At 48.7% G+C, this 13,108-nt stretch overlaps 1 protein-coding gene across 1 annotated transcript; it reads right to left on the bottom strand.

The window, feature by feature from the left end:
• Positions 1 to 335: 335 nt before the first annotated feature.
• On the bottom strand, positions 336 to 12,804 carry ccnf (cyclin F; the record flags this gene model as incomplete). Its single annotated transcript, XM_084439056.1, has 17 exons — positions 336 to 787; positions 1,980 to 2,158; positions 3,930 to 4,063; positions 4,472 to 4,571; positions 6,782 to 6,869; positions 7,077 to 7,257; positions 7,391 to 7,514; positions 7,887 to 8,051; positions 8,635 to 8,789; positions 9,423 to 9,500; positions 9,730 to 9,834; positions 10,201 to 10,254; positions 10,840 to 11,036; positions 11,243 to 11,310; positions 11,412 to 11,518; positions 11,762 to 11,916; positions 12,792 to 12,804. 17 exons carry the CDS (start codon positions 12,802 to 12,804, stop codon positions 336 to 338), a joined length of 2,355 nt encoding a protein of 784 aa, XP_084295182.1.
• Between the last annotated feature and the right edge of the window lie 304 nt (positions 12,805 to 13,108).

Below are 13,108 nucleotides of genomic sequence, written 5' to 3' on the forward strand. Positions count from 1 at the left end.
TGTGTGTGTGTGTGTGTGTGTGTGTGAAACGTGAAATGAGAGGCAGGATTTGTGATATGACCGTTTGTGTTCTTTCTCGTTTCCCTTTTTCTTTTTTTTTTCTTTTTTTAAACGATAACAAGGACATGTGGTCTCATGGCCGTTGAGTTGAGTCCAGGGACATCAGTGCAGCAGACTTCTACGGAGTGAAGAACAGCATCGACAACACCACAAACAAAGGGAAAGTGCTCCAGGAGAGAGAGAGAGAGAGAGAGAGGAGGGGGGTGGACCGGACAGATCGGATCCTACGCAGCTGTCGCGGGTGGGTCAGTGAGCCGGGCACAGACAGACGGTGCTTATAAGCTTAGGAACCCAGCCTCGGCAGCATTCACTTCCTTTTCCCCTTCTTCCCTCTCCATCTCTCCTCCGCTGTGGGCGGCGGCGTTCTTCCTCTTCACCTGTCTGCGGGGGTCGCCCCGGGGCCTCTGGACGGGCACCAGCAGGCGGAAGCCGGGCAGGGCGTCGGCGGGGGCGTAGCCCAAGACGGGGGGCACGGCGGTGAAGGTGCAGGGCATCAGGGTGGAAGAGGAGGAGGGGCTGGTGCTTTGGACGGAGGAGTAGCCAGAGCTGTGGAGGTCAGCGGAGGCGGGCGCTCGGGGCCGGCTCCTGGCGCTACCCAGACCCTCCTCCTCCTCCTCCTGTTTGTCCCCCTGGTAAAAGCTCTCCTCGTCGCTGGAGAGGGCTCGGCAGTGCAGCTCCCTGTCCTCGGACTCCGTCGCCAGCTCCAGCTGGATGACCCCGGCTGAGGCTACGGGGAGAAACAAGACATCTCCCATTATCTATCTGTCTATCTCCCATTATCTATCCATCTATCTCTCTCCCATTATCTATCTATCTATCTATCTATCTATCTATCTATCTATCTATCTATCTCTCATTATCTATCTATCTATCTATCTCTCTCTCATTATCTATCTATCTATCTATCTATCTATCTATCTATCTATCTATCTCATTATCTATCTATCTATCTATCTATCTCTCATTATCTATCTATCTATCTATCTCCCACTATCTATCTGTCTCCCATTATCTGTCTGTCTATCTCCCATTATCTATCTATCTATCTCCCACTATCTATCTATCTATCTATCTAGCTCCCACTATCTATCTATCTATCTATCTATCTAGCTCCCACTATCTATCTATATATCTATCTATCTATCTCCCAATCTATCTATCTATCTATCTATCTCCCAATCTATCTATCTATCTATCCATCTATCTCCCACTATCTATCTATCCATCTATTTCCCACTATCTATCTATCCATCTATTTCCCACTATCTATCTATCCATCTATTTCCCACTATCTATCTATCCATCTATTTCCCACTATCTATCTATCCATCTATTTCCCACTATCTATCTATCCATCTATTTCCCACTATCTATCTATCCATCTATTTCCCACTATCTATCTGTCCGTCTCCCTGTCTGTCCGTCTCCCTGTCTGTCCGTCTCCCTGTCTGTCCGTCTCCCTGTCTGTCCGTCTCCCTGTCTGTCCGTCTCCCTGTCTGTCCGTCTCCCTGTCTGTCCGTCTCCCTGTCTGTCCGTCTCCCTGTCTGTCTGTCTCCCTGTCTGTCTCCCTGTCTGTCTCCCTGTCTGTCTCCCTGTCTGTCTCCCTGTCTGTCTCCCTGTCTGTCTCCCTGTCTGTCTCCCTGTCTGTCTCCCTGTCTGTCTCCCTGTCTCTATACATCTATATATCATTTTTCAAAAGCACTTCCAAGTTTTTAAAAGTCTTTGCTATTTGATATAACCACTACTAAATAAAACAATTTGTATAGGAGCAAGAAAAAATTGACTTCGGGCAAGTAGATTTCTGACCCACATGCCCGACCGGGCAAGTGAAATAAAAACCTAACGTTGGACTGTGAGTCTGTCACAATGGGCTTCAGGTCAGGGCTGTGAGGGAGCGCCACATTCTCCTGTTCACTCACTGTCTGCGTCTTTCTCTCCCCCGCTCTCCTCCTCTTGATCGCCCTCGTAGCCCGAGCAAGAAGTGTCCAGGCTCCAGTCCAGCATGTCCACCAGCAGCGTCTCCTCCTGATTAGACAGCTCAGCCGTGGGCGTGGCCACAAAGCTGCCCCTGTGGGCCTGCATGCTGTCTTCTCGTCTCCTAGGGAACAAATGGCAAGTTGGATAAAATTTTAAAAAGTCTGGTTCACACTCTGTGGACGCCATCTTGATTATTTAAAACACAAAGCATCAACACACACACCTTTACGTACACAGTCACAGCTGTGTGTGTATAATTGTACAGTATATATGTATTAGGGATGTGTAAGTGAAGGGGTGTGTGTGTACAGCATGTATGTATTAGGGTTGTGTAAGTGAATGTGTGTGTGTGAGAGTACAGCATGTATGTATTAGGGATGTGTAAGTGAATGTGTGTGTGTGTGTGTGTACACAGCATGCATGTATTAGGGATGTGCACAGATCATCATTAACACGACTATACGTCATTAACACGACTATAGTCGGTTAGGAAATACTAGTCGGTTTGACTATAAAAATAATTAGCGCGAAGTCACCTCACACACATCAGTCTTGACTGGACTAAACCTTACAACGCTAACAATAAGTGCCCGAGTTGTTCACTAGTGTCACACCCTGTCTGTCTATTCAAGTCTGTGCACGTGTGAAAGAGAGGAGAGCGGTTCCTTTACAGGGTTACTGAGTTGTGCAGCCATGTCTGGCCAGCAAATTTTTGGGAGTACTTTGATTTGAAAAACAACAAAACAAGTTTGAAGTAGGTTGTGTCTGATGAAACTAGCATATAACCATTCGACTGGATCGATGAGAGATCCACATCCAACGTAGTCTGGTGTTGATATCTCTGAACAAAAATATATAGGCTATGGTCTGAGTAAGCCTGGTCGCTGATCTCTGGTCACCGTTTTGTTTTATTAATATGCAAAATAGCAAATGGGCCATATTATCGCTCTTAGCTGCCTGTTAATTTAAAATGTTCTTATGCTGTACAGGGCCTGTATATTGTACATCACATACAGTCTCTGCTGTCCTACAACAATGTTTATTTCAACTAATTTGCATTCAAAGACATTCATAACACCCGGATCCAAATCACAAGGTGGGTCCACGAGCCACCCAAACATGGCCGGCCATTCACCTCCATTCATTTTTTGGACTTTAGGAGCTAAAAATTCCCTACATTCATTGTCAATAAACGGCCATATTTCAATATGGGAAGGTCACAGAGGCTGAATCCCAATGTCCACCCGAAACCCTCAAGTCCTGAGCCCTCACAGACTTATTGACGTCACCTGGTAAGTGGTTGAGTGCAAGAGGCTGCAAGGGTTCAAAATGGTATAAAAAGGAATGGGACAGCACATTGCAACATCATGTTACATTTATGCCATTTCTAACTATTGCAAGTTTGGGACTTTTTATTTTACCTTTGGATTTTACGTGATGCTTTTCTTGTAGGCCTACATGTAAATGAATTTTCGGCTGAGTGAAATCCCTTTTACATTATCACAACCCTCTGTATTACCCTCAAAACATTTCTGTTCAGCTTGTTGAAATCATTTCATTTTGTGGTCATAACTAAGCAAACTACAGTACTGCATATGATTCTTGTTTGTGCTAAATTTTAAAGTATTTATCCAAGAATGACAACACGCATTTCTGCACCAATGCCTCAACTCTTTCCTGTATGTATGCATGTATGTATGCATGTATGTATGAGTGTTTGTGTGTAAATATATGTGTGTGTGTGTGCGTGTGTATGTATGTATGTATGTATGTATGTATGTATGTATGTATGTATGTATGTATGTATGTATGTATGCATGCAGTATGTATGTATATGAGTGTGTGTGTTTGTGTGTGTGTGTGTGTGCGTGTGTGCGTCGTTAGCAACCCACCTCTTGCTGTGGCTGGTGGGGGAGGAGAGGAAGGTGTGGAAGTCTGCAGGCGGGCCACTGGGGCTGGGCGGGTCCATATAGGGGTCCACCTCTGGGATCTCCAGCATCTGACACAGCTCTCTGAAGTCCATGACCTGAGACGGGCCGGTGGGCAGGGGAGGCAGGCGAGTCGGTCAGACACGGGGAAGACGTACGAGGCACCGAACGCAGCCGGAATGAGACCCACGGTAGAGGCTCTGAACTAGAGCTTTGTTGTCACGTCTGCACCCCCTGAGCATCCAAAGTAGCCAATTTCACCTTTTTCAGTGTTCACTTTTTTGGGGGGGGGATTGGTTTCAAATGTCCTCCCCCCCCCCCCAAAAAAAACAGCTGTCTACGCAAGACTAACACTGCAGTAAGAGCACTGAGCACTACTGGGAAACACACGATGATAGGCTTTGTGAAACCAAAGCCAAAAGTGAGAACCCATGTTCTCTTCTGGCGTGATTGTGATCCTGGCGCCGGGCGGGCGTGTGGCGCGCCCAAGGTGACCCCCCTCTCACCTTCTCTTTGCTGATGTGCTGGTACGCCTCGTCCTCAAAACGCTGTTTCACACCAGTCAGGGACACGTGCCGGTAGTCTTTGGGTATATCCTGACTGAAGCTGAAAGAAGAGAGACATAGGAAGAGAGAGAGAGAGATGGATGGAGAAAGAGAGAGAAATAGTAAGAGAGATGGATGGAGAAAGAGAGAAATAGGAAGGAGGGATGGAGATAGAAGAGGAGTTAAAAATCAACCTGGCTACAGTAGATGTGTCTTAATTAACTTAATGGGAAAGGCTTGCTACTTTGTCCATTTGGAAAATGGACTGTGTCAATAGATGATGCGGTCTCCTATCTGGGCTGACTCAGCCTGCGGCACACTCCTATGACTCACTCACACACACACACACACACACCAGACCCACCTCCGCAAACACACACACACACACACATCCAGCTGCCTCCCGCAGGCTTTTACAACTCCTGCCAACCCCCACGGGTTTCAGTGGCCGGTCTCTAATGATCATCTAGTTTCTGGGAAATGTGGACAGACCACAGAAACAATCAATCTAATCAATGCTGTGCCAGCGACAGTGACATTATAATGGGCACCAAAGGAAGACAGGACGTAGCTTGCTGGCACCTGCACTCCAATGTGTGTTTTAATGTGTGTGTGTGTGTGTGTGTGTGTGTCTGTGTGTACAGATTTGCAGGAGTGTCGGTGTGTGCCGTGTTCCCGAGTACCAAACGGCTGACATCACTCGTCACCATTAGCTGCCCACGCTAACAAGCTCGCCACTCGCTGACTGCGGGGAGCTCTGCCCACTGCTGGGCGGTGAAGAAGACGGTGAAAGGCGGCGAGGGGGGCCACGCCGCCGCCAGCGGCACCACTTGACCGTGGAAAAGCCCTGGTCACAGTATGGGGGCAGAGCCAATAAAAGAACTCAGCTTTCAACACCTACACAGGGTCTAAAGACATCCAGATCAGTACTTTTCACCACACCACATGGCTTGCACACAATCACCACAATTCCTGCCCTGTGAGGGGGTTTGACAGTAATGGCTAGCATAGAGAGTTCTGGAATGGAAATCGAATGTACTTCTTTTTTTTTTTTTTACATCAACAAGGGGAGTAGACGAGCACAGATGTGATGTAGAAGTCCTAGGATTCACGCAGTCCTACAGTTCTCTGCGAAGCCCATGCAAACCAAAAGGTACAAAACAACACCTGGGCTCTTTCACAATCTCGCTAATGCGTGACGACAACACAGCCTTCTTTAGCAGTGTACAGGCCTGGCTAATCAAAACCAGAGCAGCTAGCTAACTGCATAACAAAACACAAACAAATCTCCCCGGAGCTGCTGGAAGTGCTAAGTGTAAGTGATGCGGAGCTGCTGCATAGGAGACAAAGGGTGTAGGGGGGAGGGGGAGGGCGGGGCGGGGGAGATCGATACAACCAGGCAGTATCTCTATTTAAGTGGAGACTGATTAGACCGCACCCACCGCTCACTCCCGTTGTGAAACTCTCAACAGGCACGGAAGCCGAAAACAGTGTGTAGGTGGAGAACGGGGGGGCGGGGGGGGGGGGAGCAGGGCTAATCTGTGTGAAACTTCCCTGAACTCCCCGCACTCTGCTAAGCCTAATTAGCCTCTGGGATCTTTCCGGCCGTTGGCGGCTCGACATCATCCGTGCCTGCTTGCCCCTCACATTTACAGCCCTGACCTCACACACGCCAAGCACAGAGTGTTGGAGGGGGGTGCAGCTCCGGTTTGGACGCCAGAACGCAAGCTTTCGCCACAGAGCCACGGCACATCTCAACCCAGGGTACACAATCAGACCGGCTGCTAGCCAGGGGGACGCCTGAGGCAGCTACCGCTGATAGTTCACCGCGGAGTGCATTTGAAGAGTTTCATTGTAAAAGGAGATAAAGGCCACATTTACACACATTTGTTCTATCATCAGAAATGATTGCCAATATGTACTTTTATCTATTGTGATTTTCGCAACAAAAATGCAATATCTTAAGCAGTAATAACAAATAAACAACATTTCTCAAAATTGATATATCTAGTTTAGCAATGAAATGTTTTTTAGCCTGCGGGGACTGTGGTGAGGGCTGTGCCATTTGCTCTGGTGTAAAACTCCCTCCGTTACCACAGTAACGCTCAGAAAGGCTCTGAATGGCAAGGACAAGGCCACGGGTGGCGTTCAAACCGGAGATACGCTCGGCCAGGGAGCCCAATGTGCGTACGAGGAGGGGGACGGGGGAGGGGGAGGCCTAAACCTGGTAAGCACTAGTGACAGGGCGTTAGACGGGTGAAGTGTGTTTACCACTTGGCGTAGAGCACAACAGCGAAGGACACCAGGTCCTGCTTGGAGAAGCCTGTATAGTCGGCCAGCTGGCTGGGCCAGATGGGAGCTGCAGAGAGAGGGACAAGAAGGACGACAGATAGAGAGAGAGGGGGTTACAGGGAGGGAGATGGGAGGAGGAGAGAGAGAGAGAGGGAGAAAAGGGTTAGGGCTAGGATCAAGGGCACACAGTTAAAACTGCGGTCTGTATCGCTGTGTGCGCGTTTGCGCGTGTCTGTACGTGCGAGCGCGTGCGTGTTGAGTGTGCGTGCGGTACCGTAGTGGTGCAGCGTCCGTGTGAGCAGCAGGGCGGCGCAGGCGAGCTTGCCGGGAGGCAGGAAGGTCGGGGCGGAGTAGAGCAGCGACAGCTCGCAGACGTAGCCGAACATGTGAGCGCTCCGCCTCTCCAGAGGCAACAGGGACAGAAGCACCTCCCCATAGTCCAGCAGGCTGGGGGTCTGGAGGGGGGGGGCAGCACAAAGGAGATTAAGACGTCAGCGTTACGTCACTTGGACTCAGAATTGAGATTTAAGGTACGTTGGGGAAACCAATGCAGTGTGTGTGTGTGTGTGTGTGTGTGTGTCCACTCACCCTGATCTTGCCCTCCAGGACTGAGACCACCTCCCCCATCATGCGAACCAGGTCTTCATATTTGTAGGTGTTGTCAGTGAGCCACACAGCCTCACGGATGGTCAGAATGTCCTTGCTGATGTACCTGGAGGCACAACACACACACACACACTCAGAAACCATTCGAAATAGCCAAAATATTCTGGAAAACAAACCTAAGCCTAGAGGTCCCCTATTCTATAACTAACATATAACACCCCCCAAGTAACTAATACAGTGGCACATATCACACATGCAGATCTCCTAGCTACAGCTTACACAAGAATCATATATGGACTTCAAATAATATCGCGAAATGTCACAGAAATGGCCTTAAAATGTCATCATGGATATGAAATATCCAGGTACAGGCACTTTGATGTTGATGGGAATATGAAATATCATAATATATCATCCAGGAACCTGCCCCTCTCTTCCCCCCCCCCCTCCGTAGGCTCCAGTAAAGCCCGGGCCTCACCGTGTGCAGACCACCATGCAGGCGATGCCCAGCAGCTGGAGGCGGGCCTTGGGCACGGAGCGCCGGGCCAAGTAGCGGTCCACGCAGCCCACCGTCACGTGCAGCGTCAGGCTGGAGAAGTCCTTCATGGTGGTCACCTCCACCAGCCAGTCCACCAGGATGTACCTGCGTACGCGCGGAGAGAAGAGAGGGAGATTGGACATGGGGAGAGACAGAGCAACAGAGACAGGGATGAGGCCGGGCCCGTGTCCCCTCGGTGGACGGTGGTCCGTACTAGGGATGTTAATAGTTAATCGACTAAAGGCCCTACGAGGAGTTTCGGGAAGCGGAAGTGTTTTCCGCCCAAAAAGACCACATTTCCCATGAGCCTCCCCGCGCACTCGTAAACCTTAGCCCAAAATAAACTCCTCAGGGTCCATTTAATTGCCGATAAGAATTTACTTTTTTTTTGGAACGAACATAATCAACGGGAGTTGTGGGAAATGTAATCATGATTTAGGGTCTGACTGCACATGAGGGCGCCATGCCATGTAGTGAAGGCTAACTGGGATGCCGGGAAATTTCAACGACACAACGGAAGAAAGGCACAAAAATGAAGCGAGCGAAGCGCAGCCCAGCGTGGAACGTTCTTATCAATTAATCGACTATCGTTCGTTAAGGTTAACAGTTATCGATTAATGAAATTCCTTGAAATTTGCAACCCTAGTCCGTACGAGTATCTGGGGCGCCGGCGGAACGTCGACCTCACCTCATGGTGTCCTTGATGCCCCGTGGGAGGGTGTCTTCGGCGTGGTTGGGCTGGGCCGGCGTGCGGGTGCAGAAGAGCTGGGCCACCAGGTCGGCGCAGGCCCTGGGCTCCAGCCCCAGGGGGTTCCCGGCGCTGCACACCTTGGCCAGGGCCAGCTGGGACGGAGAGGAGGGGGAGAGGGACGGGACAGACAAGGAGGGATGGTGGGTGAGGGGAGAGAGAGAGGGACGGGAAAAACAAACAAACACGGGAGTCAGTATGCAGATCGTACCGAAGCTCAGCCGGCCCCGTGCAGCCTCGTCTGTGCACCAGCTGTGTGATTAGTCTGCCAATCAAACCCCCGTTGATTAACTTAACCCCGGTGATGAAATCTCGACTGGAGTGTGTCGAAACAATATTTTGGAAAAGAGCAACAGGAAATTGAAAAATAAAAATAGAGAGACTGAACAATGATCGCTGACCCAGGCAGCTGTGATAACAGTCTACACACGGGCAGCTGCCGTGGCTAACGGACAGCCAATCCCCACCGGCGCTTCTCACACATGATGAATGACAAAAGATACTGATTACTATAAATACAGAAGGACAGACACTGGCAGTGAAAAAGCAGAGGCAGAGAATTGCTTTAGGAGTGTGAGTCAGAGAGGAAGAGAGGAGGTTGGCCTGGATATGACTAATAGAGAACAACCTTTGGTGATGATGGATGAGGAGACAAGGCTTTTAGTCGCACACACAAACACGAGCACATGCACACAGACGCGCGCACGCACACACACACACACACACACCTGGGCCTCCCAGCATCCTTTGGCTGCATAGTCCCTGAGGGTTCGCACACACTGGAGGTACCTGCCTGGGTCTGCCATCTGAGGAGGAAATCAAGAGTCAGGAATACAGAAGGACGACAGTGAAAGGTAAGACTCCCAAATGTGACGATATAACCGGATCACCCCCACCACCACTTTTCGGTAGTGATCACATTCTGGAATCTACCTTTACTATTTAAATGCTAACCCTGAAGCAGGGTTTTCTGAATGAGTGTCTGGGCCATGGTAACACACTCTCTGTACACACTCTGGCTCTAACTGTACTCACTGCAGCTTTGCGATTGTGCTCCCACAGAAGGTAGGAGCTCTGCAGGCAGCCTGCCTGGGACGACTCCTCCAGCAGGGGCAGCGCCTCTGCCTGCTTGTCAGCCTCCTGAAACACACACACACAGACACACACACACAGACACACACAGAGACACACAGACACACAGAGACACACAGAGACACACAGAGACACACAGAGACACACACACAAATTAAAAACACAATTACACACTCAACAAGGCAAAAAAAACCTCTTGAGGATGGGGGTAAGGGAACAAACACAACAGGTGGCTTCAGCAGCAGCTGCCAGTCAACTATGAAAGAAAAACAATTGCAGCATCCGTGCTGTTGATGACTAGTCAGACTGCACACTGGGACAAGTTTGATTACATGAACTAAAGGAAACTCAGGTAAGAACCAGACACGGATAGAGGGTGACCCCCCCCCGCGTCTCTCCATCTTTCACACTTACATCAAAAAGCTGGAGAACTCTGGCCAGACAGTGCAGCAACGGCCCCTTCTTCTCCTGGCGAGAAAGGACAAGTGCAAGAAGTCCAATTAATGAAAGTGACCCTTTAGAATAACATTGGACTTTTGCTATCATCAACAATGGTCTGCAATTCCCATTATAGTCCATTGAGCAAAACAGAGCGCATAGCTACATTTGTCTAGATTAAATGTATTTGTCGCCGTGAAAACAAGAGAAATGAGGACCAAGGGAGGTCTTTGTGAGGAATGGAGGCTCCTGGTCCTGCCTGTTCACCGTAAGTAATGGGACCTAGACACGCTGTGACACAGCATCATTCCCTCCATTTGTCTTCACTACCTAGGAAGTGAAATGCAGGCGCCTGGGCTCGCTATTTCTGGCAACAGCCATTTTCCAAATCCATCTTCCCAGCATTAGACTACACACTTAATCACTCTTTGTAAAAGAGCGCAGGCAATGGAGCGCTTTGAATACCCATCTGGAAGGAACCACCTCCCCTCTGATTAGTATGCACTATGCAGTGAGAGACTTTTGTTTTTCCCCCCCTGTAAAAATAAGAGAGGAAGGGGGGAGAGGAGCGGAGGAGGAGAGAAGGTTTGCGTGCGCGCCCGGCCCGCTACCCACCACGTTGGTGTCACACACGGCCTTAAGGTGGTCGAACACCACAGCCTTGCAGCAGCTGCCCGTGGGGGACCAGGGGGGCCGAATGAAGACCCAGACAAAGGGGTCGGCCGCAGGGGAGCGCAGGCTCTCGGCCAGGCTGAAGAAGCGGGAGGCCTTCTTTCCACACACATCGGCCCGCCCCTCGTCGTACAGCAAAGCTAGGGAAGGAAGAGCAGGGGAGGGGTTAATATACTGGCCAGGAGCTTTTCATTGACTGTGGCTGATTGACTGTGAATGATTGATCAAGCTGTTCGATCCATTTAGTTTTGATTGAGATGCAGTATGGAACTACTGAGAGACCATTGTGTGTGTGTGTATGTATGTGTGTGTGTGTGTGTGTTTGTGTGTTCGGCGTGTAACTTACGTCCTTCATTGTACAAATAGGCGATACCTAGTTTCACAGCTGCTTCAAAGTTTCCTTTCTCTGCAGCCCTGAAAGAAGAAAGAGAGAACTTTCAGTTTCCTAATTGAAAGTGGATAGAGTGAGTGGGACACACATATACAGGGGTGGGCTGGGATGGGGGGGGACCAACCTTTCAAAGAGCCACACTGATTTAGGGGCTGGCCAGGTGTCCCTGAAACTGACCCGGGCCCAAACACTGGAGTGGTTATCGATGATGTCACGAAGTTGAGAGTGCACCTGAGACACAACAGATGTCAGTTAGTTTCAATCATGCCAAACTATACAGCTTAGAATGGGCAAGATTTGCAGCATGTGCATATGCGTATACTTATGGGCCTGTGTCTTAATGAACCACCAATTCAGGTGGTGACAAGATGTTCAGCCATTGCTCAGCCAGACGTTGTTGCATGTCTACCCTAAGAGTTTGTGTGTGTGTGTGAGTGAGAGAGAGAGAGATGGAGAGAGAGACTGTTTGCTCACAGCTCTGACAGCCAGCAGGTCTTCAGCAGAGAGGCATTGGAGCACACACAGGAGCACCTCCTCAGGCAGGGAGAGCAGAGTCAGGACCTGAACACGCTTACGGACCCGCTTTCTCAACGGAACCGAAAAGCATTTGGAACAGCGACAGTGTAGTACTATGGAAGAGAGGAGAAAGAAGTTTATTATCTAGCTACAGTACTTGAAAAGGAACATACCAGTAGCATGTGGAAAGGCCAGGGGGAAACGCTTCCCCTCTCACCCACTGATACTACAACACGTCTCTATTCGAGTCTTAACCAACTGTTGATTGTTTATTCAAGAGAATTTGTATACAGATCTCGTCTCAGTGCTGGCCTGAAACAGCAGTTGTCACGTCAATGTTAACTTTGGTTAGCCAGCCAGCTGGGGTACAGTATTTTGTCAAAGTTAGCTAGCTAGCTAACTAGTTAACGTTACTGTCAAACATATTAATTAATAGTGGTGGTGCATTCAAATATAAAGGAAATGATCAATAAAGCGTTTTTCACAGTCAGTAACGGTACTATAATGAATAGCTCACAGAGAAAATGAACTGGCTATCTTTCGAGTATTTCATAATGGAGCTTCAGAGTGAGCGCCCAATTTTCCCTCCCCAGTATCGTTAAATGTGGGGCTTACATTAAGGGAACATTCAGATTCCATGTAGAAACTGCATAACGTATATAAATTATTGTTCATACAACAATCCCCACGATAGTGTCGCCAGAAAATGTGATCAAATATGTTGAAATATTAGCTAGCAATATCATCCAACTTCAAGACTTCTGGTTAGCTTGTTGGCTATAAGTTAGCTAGCAGGCACCAAGCTGTGCAGATATAACGTTACCTAGTTAGCTAGTGCTATCACAGCTAGCTAGCTATAGCTGCAAATAGAGTCAAGTCATTCAGCATAACGTTATATTTCATTTAGACGCTGTAATACGTTTTTAATTAGATAAAGGCAACATTTAAATAAATCGTTGGCTTTCTATAATAATGTAGACAAACTTACCGCCGGCTTTCATTTCAAGCTGAGGAATCACAAGTACAGTCTTCGCTAAACAGCTAAAGGAATGCAAGAACGTTTGCTAATCAGAATATCAGCAAACACAGGTATTGATTTAAATAATGCTAATGTTTATCTCTTTTTAACTGTTATTTTAGCTAGTATTATATTGCTACTGGCTTGACGATGCCGCTGACTAACGTTAGCTAGCTTGCTAAGATGTTGTGAACTGTTCTAACTAGCCAAGCTGCGATTCAAATCCATGCATGCCTCCTAGTTCTCAGGTCCTCCCCAGATTCACTAGCACCGCCCGCGCGCTCAGT

The sequence above is a fragment of the Borostomias antarcticus genome (genome assembly GCF_949987555.1).
Source record: "Borostomias antarcticus genome assembly, chromosome: 5".
Classification (NCBI taxonomy): Eukaryota; Metazoa; Chordata; class Actinopteri; order Stomiiformes; family Stomiidae; genus Borostomias; species Borostomias antarcticus.